The sequence below is a fragment of the Lathamus discolor genome, chromosome Z, assembly GCF_037157495.1.
Source record: "Lathamus discolor isolate bLatDis1 chromosome Z, bLatDis1.hap1, whole genome shotgun sequence".
Taxonomy (NCBI): domain Eukaryota; kingdom Metazoa; phylum Chordata; class Aves; order Psittaciformes; family Psittacidae; genus Lathamus; species Lathamus discolor.
The window spans coordinates 111,262,468-111,288,412 of record NC_088909.1 but is presented as its reverse complement, the minus strand read 5'-3'; the positions used below and the strand labels follow the sequence as shown (position 1 = coordinate 111,288,412).

The following is a 25,945-nucleotide window of genomic DNA, read 5'->3' as shown; positions in this document are numbered from 1 at the left end:
GTCATGAAGCAAATTTCTTGGCTCATTGAAGGTGCTGGATAAGCCAGTCATTCTGCTTGGACTGTTTGGCCTGCTTAGTTGAACTGCTTCATGTAGTTTAAGATATATCAAAAAAACAACAACAACAAGCAACAGAACATCAACCATGTTCACACGTAAAACGAAAACTGCAAAAATTTCTGCAAAACTCTGCTGATTCCAGTACTTGCACTGACTCAGCAGGACTGCAGACATGCCAGGCGTTTAGCCATGCATGCGCTATCTCGTTCCCTATTTCTATCATATTAATAAAATACTGTTCACAGAGCAGTCTCAGCAAGGGCAGCCCCTTTCCCTCCTCCATGGAATCATAGAGTGGTTTGGGTTGGAAAGGACCTTAAGATCACATAGTTTCAACCCCCTGTCACAGGCAGGGACATCTTCCGCAGGACCAGGTTGCTCAAGGCCCTGTTCAACAGATCATCCTTCAAAACTGTTTCTGTCCTTATGTTCTCTCTTTAACTGCACCACTCCAGAAAGCAAAAACAAACTTATGAAAGGCAGTAAATAACCTTTCGAGATCAGCTAACAGGGCACCCCCATAACATTATTTTACTGTCACTGTGTTTAGCACTGTGCAACCATAGCACCCTCTCTGTTAGCAGTGCAACGGTTGGTAACTGATTTTGAAAAGGAAATGTTTCAGCTTCAGTGGCATAAAATTAATTTTAAACACCCTCCAAATATATTTTTGCTGGACAGAAGCCATTGAACACTATTGATTAAGTAATACATTTTTAAAATTCTCTAAATAAAAGACAGTGAAAACAAAAGACTTATTGATCCATCTATTTCAGCACCTTTATCTTAGAAAGCCTGGTTCCATTGCAGCAGTATTTCCAACAGAGCTTGGGTTGCCTGTTCCACATCAACACCCTGAAAAAGTCGTCTCTTCCCAAAGGCTAAATTAAATACTTTCATATTTTCAGGTGATGATACCATTAATTTTCTCTCATCTCAGTAAGAACTAGACCCCTCAGCTCCATCAACCTTCTGGGAAACGGTAAAGGAATGTCACATTGGATGCTTCTGTCTGATTGACTTGACAGAGGAGCTGCAGGGGTGGAAAACGTACGTTGCCATGTCACAAACTCAAAGCTATGCTAGCAAGAAATACAGAGAATGGTATGAAAGTTTCTATTTCCACAGAATTTTTCAGTATTGAAACTTATCAAGAAAATGAATGGGAGACAGGCAGTCTTTGCTTTGAGGAGAGATTGGGGTTTGTGTTCCTTTCTCTCATTTTTGCCTAAAGTAAATCATGATGAGATTGAGCATATATTACTGTGCTGCTTTATCCTGCCAGTTCACACGTACATATATTCCGTTCCATAAAGAATCATAGAGTATCAGGTTGGAAAGGCCCTCAAGGATCATCTATCCAACCTTTCCGAGCAAAGCATGACCTAGACTATATGTCCCAGCACCCTGTCCAGCCAAACCTTAAGTGTCCGATGCTGGGTGTCCACCACTTTCATGGGGAGATTATTCCAATAGCTGGTTGTTCTCGTTGCGAAAGATTTCCCCTTGTGTCCAGTCTATAAACTCAGAGCAGAGGACAGTGAAATCATCTATTTTGTGCTTTGTTTCTTCAACAAGATCTCAAGACATGAACAAAATTAACTCACTCCACAACGTGGAATCGCACAGAAACAGACCCTCAGGTTGCTCAAGTTTTTCTTGGGTTCACCAACTGCTGCACTGTCCACACACTGAAGATTTGCCTGCTCCTCTACAGGTTTATACCAGTGGATAATCTTTGGTATTTTGGAAACTGTTTTTCCAAATATATCAATGAGGTAGCAAATATATCCATTATATCCAATATATCCAATATATATTTTCCAAATATATCAATCACGGGGTTTAACATTAGCAATAGACTGTAACTGTTTTTGTAAACATTTCAGGACCAATGCAGTTTTGAGACCAACTTAGGCAGCGCTCATGAAGAAAATGTTGACAGGCTTCTCACTTTTCATGCTTTCCTTGCTGTGTCAAGCCACGTTATGCTGATGTGGGTTTCCTTCTTAATACTACTTTCTACCTAAGTGATTCACACACAACAACATGATCCACGCCTGCTTAATGCAGTACTTTCCATGACCTTGATCTCTGAATAACCATTTTGCTACAGGAATTTATGCAGCAGAGCCAGAAGTAAAACTGATTTAACCAAGATGCACAGTGCTTACAATCATTCACCCTTGTCAAAAACCCAGGTGATTTTATGAGCCACTTGTCTCATGTGGCCTTAACTTTGATGTAGCTTTCCTTCCGCAACAGCAAACAAAACCAGTGCTAAAAACACTTCATATTAAGAATTCCATAGTAAAAGGCATGTGCATAGAAAAAATGCTTCCGGATTGCAGTCAAGTTGTTTGTAGCTTATACATATGGATGTTCAGAAAAAACAAGTATTTCTCAGCAAACGCTGCCTTTCAAATCCAGGGTTTTTTTGGCTTTTGCTGCTACTTTCTTTTACTCTAGGCAGTGACTTAAGAGTACCTAAAACTAGCATTCCTGACCCAACACTACTAGCAAATTGTTACCCTCTCTATTCCTCCTTAAGGGACACTTTAAGGAAATAAAATAAGGAATATATCACCTCAATCTTGATTAATTTAGAAATTGCTGCCTGATTCAGAGCATTGATGGTGTTATTCTCAATATATGCATTATTATGAAAAGACTAGTTAGTCGACATAACTTTCAGATGATGCAATGTTCTTCCCCTCCTGTATCCACAGAATATCCTTGACACAGTTAAGGGACAATCCAAATACTAAGCAGGAAGAAAAAGAAATGAGGTATGACAGCATATCGGCAAATCTATTAATTCAGTTATACCACATACAGAAAACTGGGGGTTTATAGAATTAGATCTCTCTTAAATCTCTAGCAGGACCTGAAGTCCCAAACATTTTTCCCACCACTAAACAGGGCTGCAATCAGAGTGAGATTCTACATGTAGGTACAGGATATGGAAATTATTTTATTCTGGATTTTGTCACTTTCAAAACAATTACAGAGTTGGGGCAGGGCTAAAAGCGATAAGCAGGCTTTCAGACTTGCTTAACACAACATGAAACAGAAAAGGTGTATAAAAAAACCCCACAACCAACCAACCAACCAACCAAACCTCAAAGGGCAATAGGGAACAATCCCAAAATACAATTCTGAAAGCTAGAAAATATTTAGAAAATAACTGTAGTTGACACTGGTTAACACATTTAATCATCTTCAAACATTTATTTAAACACTAAGCTCTCTAAAGCTATAGAGCACGCAGATGATTTATATAGTAACTGGGTTATCTGCACTGCACCCTTTAATTTTCATTGCATAGAGAGGTGTGGCAAAATATTGCTAAAAGTCCATGATCCAAAATTGAAATTTAGCACAATATATTACCTTTTCTTGCAAATTCATTCACCTCTTCCCATTTTAGACCTATGTCCAAGACAGAGGAGGTTATTTTTAGCTCTTTAAAAGCACTGACAGGAACTCCATTGTGAAACGCTTTCTGATTCTTGTAAATAGCCTCATTATTTAAAAGATCAAAAGCATCTTGCTACCATGTGATGCAGCTAACTTTGATCTAATATCATCTATTCAGACTTTAGAGAAGATAATTATTGGACTGTTAATTTTTCTTGCACTCTGACTGCAAATGTCTCATTTATTCCCCTTCACACTACAGATACCCTAAAAATTAAAAGACTATGTCAATATAAAAAAAATGGGTCTTGCAACAATATACCGATGGGTAATTTACAGGTTTTTAAATAAACAAGCATATTAACTCTAAGGAAACACAGAAATATTTGCATTTTTATCTAGCCAGTAAGAAAAGAGCTATCAATCAATTATTCTGTTTATGAGATACAATGATTACATGAGAAACTCCAGCACTTTTGAGAGTTTCCTACTAATAAGGATAGATTCAGAAAATAAACAGATTCTGAACAAGTTCAGAATTCTGGCACATTACTCTGCAAAGAAAGTTATCAGGGGATCTCTGTCATCTCTCCAGTTTAGTCATGTAATTTCCTTTGAATTCTCTGAGCATTTTCTCTTACTAATACAAACATTCATGAACATGGTGTTCATTTTTCAGTTAAGTCTGCCACAAATGAGTGGTTTACTCATGAAAATAAGAAATGTACATCAATATTGGGCCTAAGTTACAGCTCTTCTTTTTTTTTTTTTTTTTTTTATTCTGTATTTGTGAACTCCCTATGTGAACAGAAACTTTACCAAATAAACCTTTGCTCTACCAACAGGGTGAATGCAATTGTGTTGGGCCATGGCAATGCCATTTTGGTTTTCCCTTGAAACTGCATAGAATCAGTAATTGTGAATTCTTTCATGCTTGTGTCAGTCTAGTTTCGTTCTTAGCTCTACCTTGGCATTCTGTCTTCTTCTGGAGATTTTCATCACCTTAAACTCATCTTTACAGCTATGTCATTTTGCCATTGCATTCCTCTCAATGCGCATGAAAATTTATGTACCCCTAATTTTTACATGACACACAACAGAAGTCATAATGAAGCAAAGTTATATGCATTACAGACTGACTGCAGACAGGAATAAATTTTTCAATAGGTACATAAATGAATAAGATGCGAATCTCCTATTAATTTTCACAGGAACTGCATGGTCAGACGTGATCTATGTCACGATCCTCCAGCCACAGTTGTTCTCACCAACAGACATTGCAATCTCTTGTTGGGGAAAAATATTGGTGTGATCTATTTCTGCTTTTCAAGTAACAATCCCTGCTGCACACTAGATTTGGAGTCAACACATTCCAGTAAGGCAAATAAAGTGTACTGCCCAACAACTTACCTGCCTTTTCAATATTTGATTCCTTATAATGAAAATGATTCCATAATTAATAAGCTTCCACAACAAAAATTCCACATTTTTATTTTTATCCAGCAAAAGAATGCATCAAATTAATGTACCTAAAGAAATAGAACTGAACCCTCCATCACCACTAATTATTATATTTTATTATGGCTTCATAAAAGGATATTGTTTTACAAGCACTGAATATCCTATAATCCAAATTAAGGCTCTATTCACTAATGAAAGTATTTTTCACGCATAAGCTTTAAAGCTGGAATGCAAAATGAACAGCACATTGAAACACGTTATTGTTTGACTAAGTACTAACTATGCTATTCTTTAGATCTTACTGAGTAACACTAATGTGCTCTGCTATTGTTCAGTGGTTTAAATAAAGCAAAAAGGGAAAAGGCAGCTATTAGACTTAAACAGATTTTGGATTTCATTAATATTTGCCACGAGGAAGGAGTGTGGAGGAAAGCAGGTTCTGTTAGAGGGTGCTTTCATAAGATTTAACAGTGGGAATCCTCAGAACATCACTGCAGAGTGAAGACTTCCATGCATGTATTTGAATTTTTGTAAATTTGATGGGAAGATGCTAAATACATTGTTTTTTCTTATCTTACCGTATTGGCTGTTCATGACAAATAAGTAAAAACCCCAAAAGCTTTAAACCTGATTTCCAACCCGCTGTGCTTTATGCCATGCACAACAGGTACAATCATTTTAATGCCAAAAATGTGGCTTCAGGAGGGAGAAATAAAAGGAAAGGTCCATGAGCATTAGGCAGTAGCAATTAACATCTGAAGATGTAAGATGTTCAGCAGCAGAAAGACTATTGGGCATGGTGGAAGGTATTCAGAGATTCACAGGATGACTTTCATAGGTGTGAATACCTGAGCAGACCAGGGGAGGGACTTGTACAGTTTGCAGTTATTTGGAGTTCTGAAAATAAAGTTGTTCTGGAAAAGGGTATAATTAAAAGTGTTCCTGGAAAACCACAGTTCGTGTACTCACCCATCACTGACAGCTCTGCAGAGCCGCTGCTGTTCTCATTTTTGTAGGTGACTACACATGTGTATGTTCCAGAATCATCATCAGTCACATTTGATATGAGGAGGTTACTCCCAGCCAACAAGGAATATTTTTTGGACCTGAAACATTGGTAACACGTCCGCAGTGTGTTAAGGTGTTATCACAACGTAGAAAAATATACACAGTAAATCACACACTAATTCTCAGCTACTATCTTTGCTGTTAATAGCTTTACCCTTCCATTTTAAATAGCAGCCAGGTCACATTTATGACCAAATTCCACACTTGGATTTGGTGCAGAGTTCATAGTATCAGCCATAGTATTGCACAGGGTTAGAACTGGCTCCCAAAGTTATCACAGAATCACAGAACAGTATAGGTTGGAAAGGGCCTTAAGGATTGTCCAGTTCTAAACCCCTGCAAAAGACAGGGACACATTCCACTAGACCAGGTTGCTCCAAACCCCATCCATCCTGGCCTTGAACACTGCCAGGGATGGGGCAGCTACAAGGTGAGTTATAGCAGCAGGTTAAGAGATACATCCAGTCTCATCATTTAGGAGGAAAAATCTCGTGGCCTCCAAGTCCACCCTACTGAATTTAAAACATCACTCAGTGGTTTGCCTTTAGTTTGCCCAAGGAATGTAGCATTAAGGTATGCGATGCACAAAGGACTGAGCTACCTGATTGGGAGCACTTCATCTCCTCGCAGCCATGTAAAGGTGGGAGGCGGGTACCCAGAAACGCAGCATTCCAGAACAGCATCTTTCCCTTCCATGGCCACCACGTTAGACGGTCGCTGCAGGAAAAACTGCTGCCTGTGCAAACCTGGATCTACAAGAGGAAAGAGACAATTGTCATCCACTTTAAAAAGCACCCAAACCACAGAACAAAACAAAACAATACAATATTCTTTTTGTAGGGAATGGGGAATATAAAACATCTGATCAATAACGTGCCCGAGAGACCACAGCTTTCGCTGATTCTTACTGAAGGGAAAAATGGAAAATCACTGTACAAAAATATAAAAAGATTTGTATCAAATGGCAGTCTTAGAGCTGCCTACATGTTGAACCCAAGGGAGCAATTTGAAGGCAGGCAAATACCAGCTTTTGGGAAAGTGATAAAGGACTGTTTATTAAACAGTCAAAAGGACTGGTATTAAAGTCAGGTCTTGGAAAGCCACAGGAAAATGTATAGTCATGGCAAGAAAAGACAGGAATATACATAAGGTTAAGAGTGGTACTGGATTAACAACACTTTTCTGCAGTTGCAAGAGGGAAGTTCACAAGTAAAGCAGGCGAGAGGAGACAAGAAAATCTTTAGGTTAGGAAAAGACAAAAAATGAAGAATGAAATAACTTGAAAGGTCTGAACTGAGAAGGAATAAGTAGAAAGATCTGTGCCTCAAATTCTCGTTTGCCCTGCTTATAAGAGGCTGTCTCAGACAACCCTGGAAGCACAAAAACTAAATCTCTGCCTCTGCCTGCTGTGGGTGGGTCACCACTGAGCAGGGGACAACCTAGACCCAAATCCCACCCTTTATGTGAGGAATACAAGCAAACAGAACCATACGCCAAGGAAATCAGTTGCTGTTTAATGAGTCTGTTCCTTCTCTTGAAAATGACTTCATTTCTTACCACAGATGTTGAAAAATATGTGCTGGACCACAGCCATTAAACATTATTCCTTGTTTCTTGACACAAACATAAAAATTACACAATATAAATGAATATTCCCACAGAATTAACAACTACAAGATCTTCCAGGATCATCTCCAAGTAATTAACTGGTTCTTCCATACAAGTAGAAAGAAACTGTAACTAGCTGCATGTATTTGTTATAGATTTACAACAGCAGCATATTTCAACGTCTTACGGTAACCAGATGGACATGCAATTCCCAGACATCAGTAATTGCAACTGATGCAGAAGTTATCACACACAACTCAATAGCTTCCATCTGTGAAGACGTCTTAGCTGATCACAGGCCTTTGGCCTGTGAATCATACGGCATCTCTTGTAACAACCACAAATACACAAATTACATTAATGTAAATAATTAAAATACATGGTAGCAATTAGCAGAAAACCAAAGGGGTTTTGGTTGGTTTGCTTTCATTTTTTTTTAAGGATGGGTGTGCAAATATGAAAATTGATGTGCAAAACCAGAAAGCAAACTAAAAACTCTAAATAGCATCCAGATCTTAATACAGAAGTGCCTCCTTCCCTTCAAAAGCACTCAGTTCTGAAAGCACAAAGAGGTCATCTGATTGTAATAATGATCCTAGTTAGGATGGAAGACGTGAGCAGCAGTAAGAAGCACAGCAATAAAAATATAGGGAAATTACACCAATGAAGATTACATTTAAAGTTATAAAAAGGAGATGATTAATAATTTAAACCACAGGCTTTAGCAGAATATATTTGGCTGAGAGGGTTCGTCAAATACATCTGGAATAAATGGAATTCCAGAGCTGGTACAGGCTGGGTATTAGACAAAGCTGCAAAATCCGAAGCCACACAAAAGTATTTCAACACATATTACTGTGCTGTGCTTGAAAAAAAAAAAAAAAAAAAGCAGGCTAATATGTTCAAATTTTACAGGGATATATAATTCATTTGTGTTGCACCGGAGACTAAAAACAACATTAATGAGACATTATTGCTGCCTTAACTCCTCCAACGAAAGTAATGTTTTCGTTGTGATTCTGTCACCAGTCTGAAGATTTCCTCTCTCCTGTAATTTCTCTGGCAAAATTTTCAGTGTTACTGGGGGACATAATTGAATGAATATCCAGGTGAAAGGAAAGGAGTTAGTATTCAGGTATGCAGGCATACAGCTAGATCAAGTCCAAGGTTAAAGTAAGAGGGTGCCGACATGGGAAACTGCTGAACACTGAAAGGGCAAAGTCACCATCCAACACCAAGTGGGGATTCAGACTGTTAGACAACAATGGTAGATGTCAGAGGAAGGACTCAAAGGTAGGTAAGTATTTTTTATTATAATTTTTGGATCTTTTCATATATCTAAGATTATAAAAAATACTTTCTTCTAAAATGTATTAGAAATTAGTTTTGTATTTAATGGGTAGCTACATATAATTCCAGAATGAGAAATTACCACTGTTACACATCCCTGTAATATATCTCTGCGTTCATCCCCATTAAAGCTTAACATTTAATAATCATCTCCTCATCTCCTGCTGACCTCCCTTTTCCAACAGTTCTGATTTAGGATGGTTCCTTTTGCCTCCAGGAGCCAATAGTGCTTGTAAAACGGCATTGCCTTGAGCTGGATGATGCTCATCTATGCTGCATTGCCTGGAGAAAGGAGAGAGTCCTGTCTCCCCCATAGCACTGCTGTCGCTTGCTCTTCATCATCCCCATCTCTTTCTCCAATTAAGACTCATAAACAGAAGCCTAAGCTTGCACTTGAGCTTTTCTGAACTCCCTAATGATACAGCTGCTAGCTGAAATAGCGGCATCTTCTCTACAGCCCTCTATCTCCTGGAAACACAGCTATAAAGTGGATGTAAACCAGACTTGTCAGTTGTGAAGCAACATTTTGCTGCTTGATCTCTACTTGACCAGAGAGTGCAGAGTACAGTCATCAGGCTAAAGCCACACAGCATTAAAGAAAATGCCAGCTACAGGAAGGAAAAAAAGAAGAAAATACCTTATTATTTTCAGAAAATAAGAGGGGGGAGAGAGCTGGGATTTCAAACCCATGAAGATCAGAACCTGCATGTTACTCTGGTTAGTCTCTTCTAGGAGGTGGAAACTATGCAAACCAGCTGTACCACAGCAGTCACAACTGCGGTCAGTCCTGGTGTCCATGCACTAAAGAATCAGTTTTACTACCGGAGAGGTCTGGATGGAATAACTAACACATTTTGTTTAAGCATCAAGGAGCAAACCCACAGCTTTTGTGACACACAATGCTATTTAGTGAGGAGGACTGACATGTAATCACAGACTATTCAAGTTGATACATCACAACCCTGGGCTTTGTGCCACCTTCCAAAAAACAGAGGTGACCTAAAACTAGAGCTCAGTAACTAGAACACAAAAGACACTGTTATCAGAAGCTACAACTACTCAAACGTAGCCCTACAAGGAACCAAGGAGTCTTGCAAAGCACCTTTTCCTGAGGAAGGGCATCCACAATTTCCTCTCAGAGCTGTGATCTGTCTTGAGCAACCACATGGTGTTAGATGTTAAAAGAATTCACTGACCAAAAAGCCTGTGGGATCATGGAGTGCAAACCTCTGCAGAAGAGTGTTATACTGAAGGTGGTATGGTCTCCACTCACATATGCTTGGCAGTGGAAAAAAATACACAAATTAAAAATTGATCAATAATAATAAAAACAAAAAAAAGTCACTAAATGTGTTCTGAGCAAACCCTACAAAAATATGCATCAGTGACGCAACAGACCTGATGAGATGCTCAGGCTTTTTTGTGAGCTGAAGGAAGCGGAACACATCTAGTGCCCAGGCAGCAATTTCAGTATCTGATTCAGACTTGTCTGATTAAAAACTAGCTCCTTGCCATTGCATGAGTGCAACCAGTTATTTTGAGCTGAGAAATAGAAAAAGGTCAGCACAGCAAATTAAATTTTTACATTCGAGAGAAAGGAAAAGTAAATGAGCAGATTTTTAAGATTAAAGGGTCATTAAATCTTGGGTTTTGTATAGACAGGCCACAGAATCACACCCGTCCTGAGCTCAAGGAAGGTGTCCAGTCCTGATTATAAAGATATCCAAAGTCTCATTAAACCCTCCTCCACTTGATTGAAGAGCACTCAGTGTATTATCCCTGACAAGGTACTTCTACGCTATAATCAAGCCCACATAATCAACTAACTGCTGACCAGCTTGAGCAGATGAGAAATTCTTCGCATGAAGCCGTGGCCTATTAGAGGCATTGGGTTTATTTCAGCCGTGGTTTAAGCTCTTGGGCACCAATGTGTCTTTTGTGTCCTGATCTCATGGCGATGCCCCCATCCATGGGGACGTGACCCAACACCTCTTGGTCTTTTCCAACATTAGCTTTCCAAGGAAAATTGTTTGATTGTGACCACACGAAGCAAGCTGCTCCCATGTACGGGTCATAGACCCCCGTTACTGCCTGTGCTCACAGCAGGTGCTTGGAGCCTGGTGCCAGTGGAAGTCAGGGCTATACTGGCTTCCCAACCTGCAGAGAGCCTACCATAATAACATGAGTTAACAATTTTCTATATATTAATGTCTAAGAATAAGCAATTCTAAAAAAAGCTCCAAAAATTCTAAAAAATCCTAAAACCAATTAAGAAGCAGTGAGCTATAAGAACTTATTTTCCCTGAACAAAGCAAAACCTCTCATTTCATACTTAGCCTTTTTCTTGAGCACACAATGTGCAGTAATGAGGCACAGCTATACATATATTTTCCATGCTCATTAAATTAGTGACGCATAGTTGAGATTCAAAGCCACAAACAGGACCTGTGAATGTGTGTGTGATTCCAATAGTCCCCATTGCACTGATACCTGAGAATACCATGCTATCTGCAAAAAAAAAAAAAGTACACCTTCACAAAGCCTTATTAGAAAAAGTCCATTCATCTCCTTCTTATAGATGGTTGATGGAACAACTGAAATATTTTGTCACGTAACTGAGGACATATAGGTATTCAGCAGCAGTGACTAGCTTTGAATTAGGGTTTTTTCACATTCTTATGTTGAAGGCATAGCTTCTGCCACAATTTACCAGCATATTTTATAGTCAATCACTGATGGCCCTCTCAACAAACCCTCAGATTTGTGTCACTATGCATTGATACAAGTTGAGGAAATATTTAACTCTCATGCCAAGTTGTCTCAAGCAAGTGGAACTAAAGGCAATGCTATTTATTTCTGTCTTCCAAGGAAAATTAAGTTGCAAGCAGTTCACTTGGATTCAGCAATAGAAATGCAGTTCTTCGGCACTCGAAGAGAAAAACGCTACTGCAGTAGTTTAGCTACATTATGTATTGAAAAAAAGAAATGCTTCCATAAAAATGTGTTGCCTCCTGTAGTATGGGATCTCACTGTGCTAAGCTACTTTGTGCTACAGCGCTTTTGTGTTCTTCAATTGATGAAAGACTCCCATCACATCATACCCATGAAATTTTTTTTCTGAATGCATTTGAGTAACATTACACTTTACCAGTACGTTTTTTTTTATTGCAATAGTTTTTGTACTGCAAACTGAGATGCCTTTAATGTGACACTGATGTGACAGACTATCTCTAAGTGTCCATAGTCACATTTCTAAATTTGATTAAAAGACACAAAGATTTATACCAAATAAAACCCAATTTTGATTTCTGTTTTCAGTGAAGAAAGGCCAGCAAAATCCCTCAACCTGATCTCACCATCGTGCCTGGAGGCTGAACACTTAATCCCAAGGACAAAGCAAGGGTTATGTGTGAACAGCATTAGAGAAATCTGTCATTAAAATGATACCGATCTCTCAATCTACAGAACACATTAAAATGTATAGCCAGAATGCAGCAATACTGTGGAATTTTGCGGTTTTGCCTTCACCTCATTTTTTCTGCTTCATCCCTTCTGTCCTGCCCAAAACCACAAGCCTGGCTCAGCAAAGCTCTGGAATGTGTCATGACCAGGGTCATCTAAGTAGTAAGGACACACAAAGACTGCAACATTAGCACCAACACGCATCAGGGCGTGAAGACGCTCTTCTTCAAAATACATTAACTAAAGTGCAAGGGAAACTGTGCCAAGTCACTGCTGGAATGTGAGACTGTACATCAGGAGTCCTATTTCCAACTTTAATGATGATTTCTTTCGTGACACTCAGTTTCCTCATACATAATGAAGACAAAAATATTTACAGGCCTTTGACTTACTCTTTTTGATTCTTCAGTAAAGGAATAATATAAACTTTATTAATGCAGGGGTAGAGAAGGGTCACTGCTGGTTTGTATTTACAAGACAAAAGGAGGAAGCTTTTTCTCTAGCCATTAAAATTTTAGAGGCAAAATTGAAACAGAATGAGGAACTGCTCCACAACTGCATTATCTTCTACTCTGAAAATGGAGAACACAGCTGAGTTGAGGCTGTGGCAACACATTTACACTCTTACTTTCAGGTGATCATCAGAGTTTTGGCAGGCATTCCTTGGACCTACATCGTCCTTGAGATGCAAAGACATAAGCAATTAAAGAACAGTGGCTTGACCCATATAGTTATTGAGTACAGGGAAGAACCTATTACAAGATTTCCAATGCAGTGATAAATGAATATATTTGAAGAGGAAAAAGATTTTACTACCAGTCTCAGACTGTTTTGAGATGAAAAATAAAAATTAAAATAATTAAAAAAAGACCAGGTTACCCCATTTTTAGAAACAAGTAGCAGCCCCAAACTGATCCATAGTTTTCAAATGATAAACGGGAAAACCTTTCAAATAATTTTAACGGCCATTTCCCAAACCTCCTCGAAACCTCCTGCAGCATTTCTGAAAACGTGGTCCCCAGTGAGGCACACTCCATCTCATGGACCTCAGCATGTCATCATGCATCTACTGCACCATGACGCAGCCGTCACTGCTGTTATCTTCACTGGGACCTCATTCGCCTCTCACTGCACTGTTTCACCTTTGTTCTGTCAATTACCCACAATGAACCCCAAGATGTTTGTCACAGGGAAGCATTTGCTCCAGGCCCTAGACTCTCCTATGACATGGCCAATAGGACCCATCACATTAAAAATCTTTTTTTTTTTTTTTCTTAATTCTGACCCATTTATAAATTTCTGTCTAGTGAGCCACATTCTTTGGTGTTCACCACCACTGTAATACATGCAGACAACTTCAGCTGCAGTTTTGTTGTTTTATCCTATATTAGAGAGTACTTTATCAAGAATATATCCCTGGCTGTTAGTGAGGACTCCCACTAAAAAAAAAAAAGAAGTACTTGCTCTGTAACTCTTTCTATTTGGACGCTTGATAGGTACAAATCTGATCTAGCACACAGATCCTTTACTGATTTTCAGTCTCTCGTTTTAGGCAAGAAACCCTCCCAGAAATCATAGAATCACAGAATGGTTTGGTTTGGAAGGAACTTTAAAGATCATCTAGTTCCAAACCCTGACGTCAGCAGGGACACCTTCCAACCTATTACAATGATAAAGTTCATAACCAAAAATTATGTTAACATCATCTGTTTTCATACACTGATACTGAATGGTTTTAGTTGCTTGGATCATTCTATTATTTTGTGTCTCAGGGATGGCAGCCTGGCACACCATCAGGTACTCAAGGGTTGGTTTGTTCCACACCACTGGAACCTTCAAAATTTATGGTTAAGAATTAACAGCCCTGAGAATTTCTCAGCTCCTCCAGGAGCTACATTTTTACTTAGATACAATGATCTGAAAACATCTGGCTTTGGAACAGCTTTTCAAGCCACTCATGTCAAGATAGTACTAAGTACATGAGTACACTCATGTCAGCACAGGTACTTGAAATCATGAGATGATTGAGTTTGAGATCCTCAGGACAGTGAGAAGAGCGTGCAGCAAGCTCACTGCCCTGGACTTCAAGAGAGCAGACTTTGGCCTCTCCAAGTACCTGCTTAGTAAGGTTCCATGGGATAAAGACCTAGAGGGCAGGGGGCCCAAGACTGTTGGTTGGCATTCAAGGATCACCTGCTTCAAGCTCAGGAGTGCTGCATCCCGACTAGAAGGAAGTACAGCAGGAGGGCCAGGAAACCTCCTTGGATGGATAAGGAGCTGCTGAGGAAACTTAAAAGGGGGGGAAAAAAGGCTATAAAAGGTGGAAGCAAGGACAGGCAGCCTGGGAAGAATACAGGGATGTTGTCTGGGAAGCTAGGGACCAGGTTAGGAAAGCTAAGGCCCAGTTAGAATTAAGCTTGGCTAGGGATGTTAAAGATAACAGGAAAGGATTCTATAGGTACCCTGCAAACAGAAGACAAAGGACAACATGGGCCTCCTCCAGAAGCTATCAGGAGGACTGGCTACACAGGATTTGGAGAAGGCTGAGGTTCTGAATGACTTCTTTGCCTCGGTCTTCACTGGCAAATGCTCTCACCGCACCATCTAAGTCTTGGAAGGGAGACGCAGGGACTGTGAGAATGAAGACCTTAGGCCCACTGTAGGAGAGAATCGGGTTCGAGAACATCTTAAGAACCTGTACGCACACAAGTCCATGGGACCTGATAAAATCCACCCATGGGTCCTGAAGGAGCTGGCAAATGAAGTTGCTAAGCCACTGGCCATCGTATTTGAAAAATCATGGCAGTCAGGTGAAGTTCCCAACGACTGGAAAAAGGGAAATATAACCCCCATTTTCAAGAAGGGGAAATGGATGATCCAGGGAACTACAGAGCAGTCAGTCTCACCTGTGTGCTTGGCAAAATCTTGGGGCAGGTTCTCCTATAATGCATGCTAGGGCACATGAAAAACAAGGTGCTTGGTGACAGCCAGCACGGCTTCACTAAGGGGAAATCCTGCCTGACCAATTTGGTGGCCTTCTGTGATGGGGCTATGGAACTGATGGACAGGGGTAGAGCAGCTGATGTCATCTACCTGGACTTGTGCAAAGCGTTCAACACTGTCCCACACAACATCCTTGTCTCTAAATTGGAGAGACATCAGTTTGATGGATGGACCACTTGGTGGATAAAGAACTGGCTGGATGGCCACACACAAAGAGTTGTGGTCAACAGCTCAATGTCCAGCTGGAGACCAGTAATGAGTGGTGTCCCTCAGGGATGGGTGTTGGGACCGGTCTTGTTTAACATCTTCGTCGCTGACATGGACAGTGGGATTGAGTGCGCCCTCAGCAAGTTTGCCGATGATACTGAGCTGTGTGGCTCGGTTGATACGCTGGAGGGAAGGGATGCCATTCGGAGAGACCTCGACACGCTTGTGAGGTGGGCTGATGCCAACCTTATGAAGTTTAACCATGACAAGTGCAAGGTCCTACATCTGGGTCGGAGCAATCCTAGGCACAGCTACAGGTTGGGCAGAGAAGAGATTCAGAGCAGCCCAAGGAGAAGGACTTGGGGGTGCTGGTAGATGAGAAAATGAACATGAGCTGGCTTCAGTGTGTGCTCGCAGCTCAGAAAGCCAAGCATATCCTGGGCTGCATCAAAAGGAGCGTGACCAGCAGGGCGAAGGAGGTGATCCTGCCCCTCTACTCTGCTCTTGTGAGACCTCACCTGGAGCATTGTGTGCAGTTCTGGTGTCCTCAACATAAAAAGGACATGGAACTGCTGGAACAAGTCCAGAGGAGGCCACGAGGATGATCAGGGGCTGGAGCACCTCCCGTATGAAGACAGGCTGAGGAAGTTGTGGCTGTTCAGCCTGGAGAAGAGAAGGCTGCGTGGAGACCTCATAGCAGCCTTCCGGTACCTGAAGGGGGCCTATAGGGATGCTGGGGAGGGACTCTTCGTCAGGGACTGTAGTGATAGGGCAAGGGGTAATGGGTTGAAACTCAAACAGGGGAAGTTTAGATTGGATATAAGGAGGAAATTCTTCACTCTGCGGGTGGTGAGGCACTGGAATGGGTTGCCCAAGGAAGCTGTGAATGCTCCATCCCTGGCAGTGTTCAAGGCCAAGTTGTACAGAGCCTTGGGCGACATGGTTTACTGTGAGGTGTCCCTGGCTGTGGCAGGGAGGTTGGAACTAGATGATCTTAAGGTCCTTTCCAGCCCTAACTATTCTATGGTTCTATTATTCTAAGATTTTTTTTTTATGTAAAAGCACTCAATGACATATGTACAAGGACCTTTTAAAAGAAAATCAGTATTTGCTTTTTTTAAAAATTTTATAATTATTGAAACAAGTTCTGCCATTTTCAGCCACACATAGCATTGTTGTTTCAGTTACATCTGAAAAATATTTGTACACTGAACTTTAGTAATTCTTGATATCTTTCATGTCTGTGATTCTTTTGTGTCTCGACAAACTGGGGGGAGAGGGAGTTTAATTCATAATTACTATTATCAGATTACTTGTTAAAATTTTTATATTTTTCTTATTTCTTTGTACCCAGATTTTTTTTTTTGGGGGGGGTTCAATTATGCCTTCCTTTCCTTTCAATGTGTTACACTAACTTTCTATTTTGTATATCAAAATATACTTGTAACTCCCCAACAGCCATTTGCTTCATTCCACTTAAATTCCCTCTGGCTGCTAATCTGACTCATGCACAGGGGAATTGTCTTCTGATTTAAGAGATAATTTTACAGAAGGCAGTGGTGATGAGACAGATGTGTATGTTTTCCTGGCAAATTGAGTTTGTGGCCAGAGAAGAAAGCAATGTGTTTCATGCAATTAAAAATAACAAATAGAAAAAAAAAAAAAACAAAACAAACAAAGAGTTTGTAAAAAACCAAGCTTAGCTACAACTTTTAGTTGCATCCATCATCTCTGATGTGTAGGATATGTAATAGTCATAGTCATTAATACCTTATTAGTATGTTACTATTAGTAGTATGAAATAATCCACATTACAGCTCTAGTTACACTACCTAGCATGGAACAAATCTCAAAGCAGGAATGCAAAGGCTGCTCCAACACTGCAGAATTCCCTTTTGTTTGGTATTCTTTGTGAACTGCATTTTAAGAGCAGGACTGGTAATAAATTTAAAGTGACCTTTCTCATTCTCCCTCTATACCCAAATTTGCAATCCAGCCTATGCTCTGCTAGCCACCAGTGTCAGCCTCCTCAAGCAACCTCAGTTCCATAAGGACCACCATATACAAGGAACCTTCCAATAACAACTTAACTTTCAAACACTTTCAGAAATAAATTACATCATATTCTTAATGCCCTTGTTCTGAACTCAATCTGTGCTTCAAATACAAGTGCTAAACCCAATCCCTATTTAAAGCAATCACTGAAACCCCTATGCATAAATAAATAAATGCAGTTTTCATAAATAAAAACACTAATCTGGCAACCAGCCAGAGATTTGCTGAGCAAATGGCTCTACAGCGGATATGAGTTATTCTCCTTGTGGTTACTTTGATCCTGACATCAGCTCCATTCTAAGAGGACAAACTGACTTGTACCTACATCTCTGCCCGCCTGCTCTTTTTCATGTCCAACTAGGGAAGACAACTGTAACATGGGAAATGGGTATTTACATGTGTTATGTAAGAGATTACTTAAACACTAATCAGATTTATCTAAGGGAGAGAGGCAAAATAGCTCATTCGCCAGGATTATTAATGAGAATTTTAAATTTAACCTTTGGGTTTTTTTTTTTTTTTGTGAAAGGTCAGAATATAGCTAGCTTATAAAGTGATACCAACAGTATTATTCGTTTGGACAGCCGGCAGCAAGGATAACCCAGATACTAGAAGTTATTATGTGGATATTTTGTAACTAGGATTTTACCTTGTAGGAACACACATGGAAAGATAATAGCACGTGTAAATGTGTGAATACTCACTCACTGCAGCCTTTTTGAACTTGACTTTAACAGATGACGTAAGAGGAGGATATACTTACTAAATAAGAAAGCACTTTTACCCCCAGTTGATCCTAAGATGACCAATACAGAAGAAAAATCAGAGTAATTACAATATTGCTAAGTAACACAGCTTGTTCTGTGACAGGGCATGCCCCATCCAAATAGTTCTCCTCTAACGAGGTAAAAATAAAGCCTTTAATAAGAATTCCACCAGTTCAGAGGCACAAGTGATGCCTGTGCTTGGTGCACTGATCAGGACAAGGCTGTTGATCCATCTGTTGCTTGGTTGGAAAGGCAGGAGAAGCAGCAGCAACTAAAAATCCATCCTTCATTTAAATGCTGTGGATGGAAAATCCAGCACAGAAAATATAAAGTTCCAATGGCTGTTGCTGGGTTTAAGTGTTTAATTTCATTTTTTTGTTCGCAAGAATGTAGCTCCAGGTTTCTAGTAATTAGTTTTTCATGCAGTTTATAAAAAAGTTTCAGGTTAAAGAGTCTTCCCCCCAGCCAAGTGCTTAGAGAACATACTAGCAGCAAGTCTATAAAGCTCTCCCTGATAAAGCACAAAATTTAACAAGTGTTTACCAAAAGGCAGGCTATGTACAGTAAAAAGTGTAATTCTTTTTTGAATTATTATTAATTTATCAACATTCACTCCCTTAGCTCATATTTGGTTGGTATTCATGTAAGAGAAGCACCTTGCAGAGCATCCTCAGCTCTGAACAGATGTTTGCACACTTGCGTACATCACCTTGCTGGTAAAAGAGCATCAAAATACATGTGGTACAAATGAGTTCAGCTTATGCCACAATCTGGAACTGTCTGTGGAGGTAAACGTCTTTGGCATTGTGCATCACACCTGCAACTTGTGCACCTAGAAGTAACACTGGTTTTGCTGGTGTTTTGGTTTTTTTTTTTTTGGTAATTTTATTCTGGTTATTTGGTCGGGTTTCCGTATGTACTGATTGGAATTAGGGCAAGACACCACTGCAAAAAATAGGCACTGGAGAATATAAATGTGAAACTGGTTAGATTTAAAAATTAAAACAGAAAAATCGCAAGTTCAGTATTTATTTTAAATTAGCCACATCTGCTGGAAATCTGTTTTTCATCCAAGAATGAACACTCATAAACACTATCTGTTGAGGTTAAGAATAGTTAAAAATCCGCCTTGGATAACTATTGGCCGAAACAGAATGTACACCCACACTGGGATCCTCCCAGGGTATAAAAGGTGAGAAGAATTCTTGTAAGTTATCTCTGCACCAGATACAAGTGTGTGGTGTGAAAAACTGATGGCTGAGGTTTGAAGAGATTTGTGTTTCCACTTAGCCAGATCCTCCTCAGGACTAAGTTTAACTGTAAAACTCATATTAAACAACAGACTCAGACCAAACAGCATCATTCATTATATTCCAGCTGTGTCATTTCCCATACAGACATATATCGGATGTCCTCAGATAAGATGTTTCCTGTACTAACACGACTATTCAGAACGGCATATCACAGACTGGTTTGTGTTGGAAGGGACATTAAAGCTCACCCAGCTCCATCCCCCTTCCATGGGCAGTGACACCTTCCACTAGAGTAGCTTGCTCCAAGCCCTGTCCAGCCTGGCCTTGAATACTGCCACAGATGGGGCAGCCACAGCTTGTCTATCAGGCTAAGACAGTGATAACTGCCAAACTCTGTCAGCACCACGATGTTACATTTAAATAAATCCAACATCACAACTGCTTTTATCTTAAAAAGTGGAGTTGCTTAAGCATCAAAGCAAGCCTGAGCTCATGGGGCAACTTCTGTTGCATGTAGTTCCTTAAACATGACCATCAACCTCTCGCTCCTGGTTTCTTCTCATGAGATCCATTTCAATTTGGTCCTTTTTGCTGCTGTTGCTCTTCTCTTTTCAGAAGTGCAACCATGAGGAAGGAGCTGAATCCCACAGCAGCAACCGAGATCTGCTTGCATTAAATATGAAGGAATTACATGATATTGTTACAGTCATCTTGCACTGCAGCTCAGCAGACAAACTTGAAGACTAGAAGGAGCCTCCATAATAGACAAGAGTACAGTGGAAGATTACCTGAACAGCTAATGATAAATGCAAGATTATTATTTATAAATAGAGAATTGATAGCCTTCAGGCATCAAACTATTCAATTTTTGCTTTTAAAATTCCTCTGTATTTCTGAAGTGTATAGAACTCCCAAAGAAACTTACTCATTAATTTACAGAGCATTGAATTCTGTATCTATAAATTAATTCCTTAGTACTGGTTATACATATATATATATATATATATTTTTTTTTGCTACAGTAGCATTATTTCCCCTAAATTAATTAGGTGAGTACATGTAATTATATGAATATCTATTTTCTCATGTTTTCAGTATTTGCTGTATTTTTTTTTTACACTTTTTTGCCCAGGATTAAGTTTCTGGACCCCAGAGAAAACAACAGCACTTCAATTAGAAAGCTGAAAAATATTCATTTGGAACGAGCTTTCTGCAAAAAGCTGCAATAGCCACTCTTACAATTAAAAGTAATAGATGAAACCTGACACGTTGAAAACTCCTCAAGATTTTTGCTCAGGTTCGCTGGGGCTTTTTTAATAAATGTTCTTCAAAATCTCCTCTCATACTGCCTGTGTACTCCCACATGTGTATGGTTTCCAATGGAGGATTTAGTGAGGCTGGAGTTGTTTGTAAAATGCGTTTATTGATCAGCCCTATCAGAGCCTCCCCAGGCAGAATCAAACTACACAAAGGAAACATACTTGCAAATAGTCACTTTTACAGTCTCTTTTAGTTATCAAAGATAAAGTTCATGCCTAGTGCCCTGACCCACCTTTCCAAAACATTAAGTGCCTACAAACAACTTCTCTTTGCTATAGGGGTTGGAGGTTCAACTATTCCTTCCTTAACATGTCAAGTTAAACTACAAACTTCAGTCTGTTAGGCTGAATTTCACTTTTTTATCCAGGAAAGTGGTAATTCCTTTATCCAAATACTTTGTTTTCCTAACCTGTATTCATGTTGGATGATCGATTTTTCTATCAAGAGGAGATACAGAGAACTCCAGACCCACCATGATGTCAGATCAAATATTTCAGCCACAGGCTCTTTGACTAAACAAATTAAATGACAAAAGATGTTTATCCCTCATTCTTTTTTCTTGTATTACCTTTGGAAGCTGTAGAGAACATCAGAAACCATTTGCCAGGATTGTGGTCAGTTTTACCACAGATTCTGACAGATATGCTTTGTGTTCAAACAAATCACAACCACTGTCTGTGGAAGAAGTAGCATTTTAAAAATACAGAATTATAATATACTACCTAAATTTACTTTTTTTTTTTGTTTGTTTTGTTTTGTTGCCTATTCCTCTGAATAGGATTTAAGGCTTTTTCTTTTTTTTCTCCTTACTAACCAGGGGAATAAGGCCAACAAGAGTATTCTGCCTCCACTAATTATGGCATAGGAGAGCTGCAACGGAAGACATATTTCTACCAACAAGCAAAAATAGGAAAGGCAGAATCATCAGCAAAGTATCGGATAGTTCTGAACCATCAAAGCGTGCACATGAGAGCAAGATTCCCAAGAGGCTCAATAAGATCGGAATTTTTGTTTCAGGAGCAGCACTCATTTGCTTTAAGAGCTCCTGTCTGCTCACATTATCCTGAAATGAGACCTTGTGCTGCTCGCCCTAAGCCAAAGTCTGACAGACTCCACTAGTTCCTTGTTTTATATTTTCCTCATTATTTGCTCCAGTGTTTCCCTGGTATAAAATTTTAAGATGCCAGGAAGAGATAAATTAGTTCCTCTCTCTCCTATAGACAGCCTGAGAGAGGCCATTTAACCAGGATGTTAATGACCGAAATTGGGATAAGGAAGAAACATCAATCCATCCGCAAATGATCAGAAATGTATATGCATGGCAAATTAACAATACCCTGAGGAGCTGAGGAGGCTGAAAGAAAGCTTCTAGGTCTGCCTAAAATACAAAGTTTTGTGCTTTTCTTAATTTTAATCAAGAAATATGAAAGAATATTTTTTTCCCTCATACATCTCATTGCTATTAATAACCACAGAGATAGGAATGTCTCAGTGCTGCCCAATGCATACTAAATGGCACAAGGCTCTAAGGCTCCTGGTGAGCCTGGAAGCCCCAAGAGCAACCACCCTGGGCAGCCTATTAGACAAGCAAATGGATGGGGAGCAGGTCCACACTACAGAGATCAGGTGAAAGCCCTGGTCCCAAAAAACATTGGGAAAAGCCCACAGAGAACTCCAGGTGATGTGGTTTTCCCTTGTTGCTAGCTATTTTGGCTAGCATTTTGCTTTGCAACTCCTAGAAGATCAATTTTTGCTACTGTAGCAGTAAGTGAGGACATGGTTGTAGGTTTAGAGACTGAGGGGTAGGTTCTGGTTTTGGCATCAAATCCCCAACAAAAGCCTGTATTTCCCCAAATTCCACTGCAATAAATCCCAGAGCTATAAATCTTAGAAATGAGGATCACTTGTGTTAGTACATTGACACTTCCCCGACGCTGATCCTGGCCTTCCCTATTCCTACAGCACTGGTAGATCATCTCAGAAATCTGAGAATCTTGCTTAGTTACCTCTCAGTGGCAAACTAAAAGCATTCATCTAAAAAATGCATATATAAAAAATTCTAAACCCACAACCTCTCTGTCCAATAAAATTAGTGGTCACAAGTTAGCATGTAGAACTAGAAGGGAAGGAGACTTTGCAGCAACACCTTCTTCAAACCACTATTCTGGTGCTCTGTTCTTGATCCTATGCTGTGATGACTGGTAACCATCTCTTCAGCTGATGAGTTTACCAAGAGGGAGAACAAGATGCAAGTTGGCTGTGAATTTAGGTACATTATCTGCCACAGCTAAACTGTGTCAGATCTCAAGCTGTGCTCTGGGCAGCTCAGATGATCACAGCAGGCACTGAAGTGTGCAAGCAACCTAACTTTGATTAGGTAAATTCAGCAGCTAGCCAGCTAGTCCCAACAGATTGTCTTCTAATCAATGGAGTGAGAGAAACTCTTCCAGAGAGTTCTCTGGGACAATAATTACCGTATTCCGAGATGGAAAGTACTTCTCTCTCTCCATTAACCACTTATACAGACCAGCTTCATACATAACTAAATTTGGTACTTGAAGCTAGGCAGCACGAATACGTTCTACAGCCCACTCCTCACCTTTGCACCCAACTGCTTCTAAAGATCTCCAAGCTCTTCTATGTGAAAAGGAAACATAGAATCATAGAACAGTTAGGGTTGGAAAGGACCTTAAGTTCATCTAGTTCCAGCCACCTGCCAAGGGTAGGGATGCCTCACTCTGGACCATATCACCCACATCCCTCTCCAGCATCTTTGTAGCCCACTTCAGATAGTGGATGCTGCTCTGAGGTCTCCACGCAGCTTCTCTTCTCCAGGCTGAACAGCCCCAATGTTTTCAGCCTGTCTTTGTATAGGAGGCTCTCTAGTCCCCTTATTATCCTCGTAGGCCTCCTCTGGACTTGCTCCAACAGAATTTTTTGAAGCCTGTAGAAGTAACTGGAAGGAAAGTGATATACATCAGCCTAGCTTCCTCAGGGCGAGTGACTGCTCTTTCAGGGAACCAAAGGACACAACCAGACAAGAGAAACAGGCAGTGTTGAATTGTTCAGTTCTTACCTGCCAAAATCCTGACTTCTGCATCGTTTCCAGTTCTCGAGCTGGCTGGGTTTTTTGCCAGGCACCTGTAGATCCCACTGTCCCCATGCTGGACCCTGCTGATCTGTAAAGCTCCGGAGGGCAGGACAGCCACCCGGCTGTCGGCTGAGTTCGGGAACAAGTCCTCCTGGTTTCGCTGCCAGTGCACCACGGGCATGGGCTCCCCGATGACTTCACACTTCAGCAGAATCGTGTCTCCTACAAATGCCGTGACAGATTCTGTCTGGGAAAGAAACCTCAGTGGTCCTGCAAACACAGGCAAAGGGGAAAAAAAAGCAATTATATAGCTGCTGAAAACTGCAGTTACCTGCTGTTTCCATGCTGATTTGGAATTTGTTAACAATCCTGAGTAAAAATACTAAAAAATTTACATGACATTCAGAAAATCACTTGGAGATTGCTATAATGGCAGGGTGACTAACACTTTCCTTTGTAAGTGACACTCATCAACAGCAAAGAAAAGATGTGTTACCAACATAAAGAGTAATAAATTGTACCTGAACCCACTTAGGAACAACTTTAACAAAGTACAGATACACTATCATGCAATCCAAACTGCTCAGAACAGGCTGGCATTCAAAGGGAAGCACATGTAAAACTATATGAGGTAAGGAAAATGTTAGTTGCATCTTGCTGTATTTCTCATTCCTTTCAAATGAAAAGAAAAATACTCCAAAACCCTCTGATAAATAAGTTGCTCAGGTGACGTAATCAAAACACTTAAATCAGGGAATGGCCAGTGTCTGGTTTTCCATGAAGCATTTTTGACTCAGGAGAGCAGGAGAAGAGAGCTGGGGCTTTAACTGCACAACTCCCAGGTGCCCCTTTCTCAGTGCAAAAATCATGAGGACCACATCCTTCACATGGTAGAGAAGAAAAACCCAACAAGTCTGACATATTCAAAATGCAAGTGAAAAATGAACTTTTATCTGGAAGCATCACTGCTTTGTAAGTAACCAGATAAACTTCTAAAAAGGACAAGGGGAATGGCTTGAACCTGCCCGAGGGGAGACTGAGATGAGCTCTTAGGCAGAAGCTCTTCCCTGTGAGGGTGCTGAGGCGCTGGCACAGGGTGCCCAGAGAAGCTGTGGTTGCCCCATCCCTGGCAGTGCTCAAGGCCAGGTTGGACACAGGGGCTTGGAGCAAGCTGCTCCAGTGGAAGGGGTCCCTGCCCGTGGGAGCTGGTTGGAACTGGATGAGCTTGATGCTCCCTTCCAACCACAACCAGTCTGGGATTCTATGATGAAGAAGAGCGAAAGAAACCACCAGCTCTCTTTCTAGCCATATACGAGAAGGACAAGAAGCGACTAGATCAGCGACGTGCTACAGATGGCGTGGACATGTCTTGTGGACCTGCTCTGTCCTGGCCAATCTCTAGAGATGACCCTCCAAGAACACCTGGGCACACTTGCCTTCCTTCAGGGACTATCTGAAGGCACAGCAGTAAATACAGTCACTCAGAAGCATGCGCAAACACACACCAAATGCCCGACAGAGTGAAAACGTTGAAAGATGACACTAAAAGCCACCAAAGAGTACATAGGAAAGAAGTATCTTTTTGATTATGTCAGCCAGTATTCAGTGAAGGCTTTCACAGAGTAGTCTGTCTTGAAAGAGACCCTAAAGCTCATCCAGTTCCTACCTCCTGCCACCTAGATCATGTTGATCCAAGCTCCGTCTGATAGAAGAGGGCTCATTTTACTAGCTGAGACAAACCAAGTTAAATTTTAGCTAAACAAAACCATACATATGTCAACAAGGAACAAGACAAAAGGTAAAGAACATTCTTTACCTAT

At 40.3% G+C, this 25,945-nt stretch overlaps 1 protein-coding gene across 1 annotated transcript in view; it reads right to left on the bottom strand.

Annotated features, from left to right (window-relative positions):
* Positions 1-25,945, bottom strand: part of DCC (DCC netrin 1 receptor) — a 615,473-nt gene that overhangs the window by 305,032 nt on the left and 284,496 nt on the right. The window contains exons 3-5 of the mRNA XM_065661552.1: positions 24,111-24,395; positions 6,611-6,761; positions 5,911-6,047 (exon numbers count right to left, since the gene is read on the bottom strand). Of these exons, the coding sequence (XP_065517624.1) occupies positions 5,911-6,047; positions 6,611-6,761; positions 24,111-24,395 (573 nt within the window). The remainder of the gene's footprint in view (positions 1-5,910; positions 6,048-6,610; positions 6,762-24,110; positions 24,396-25,945) is intronic.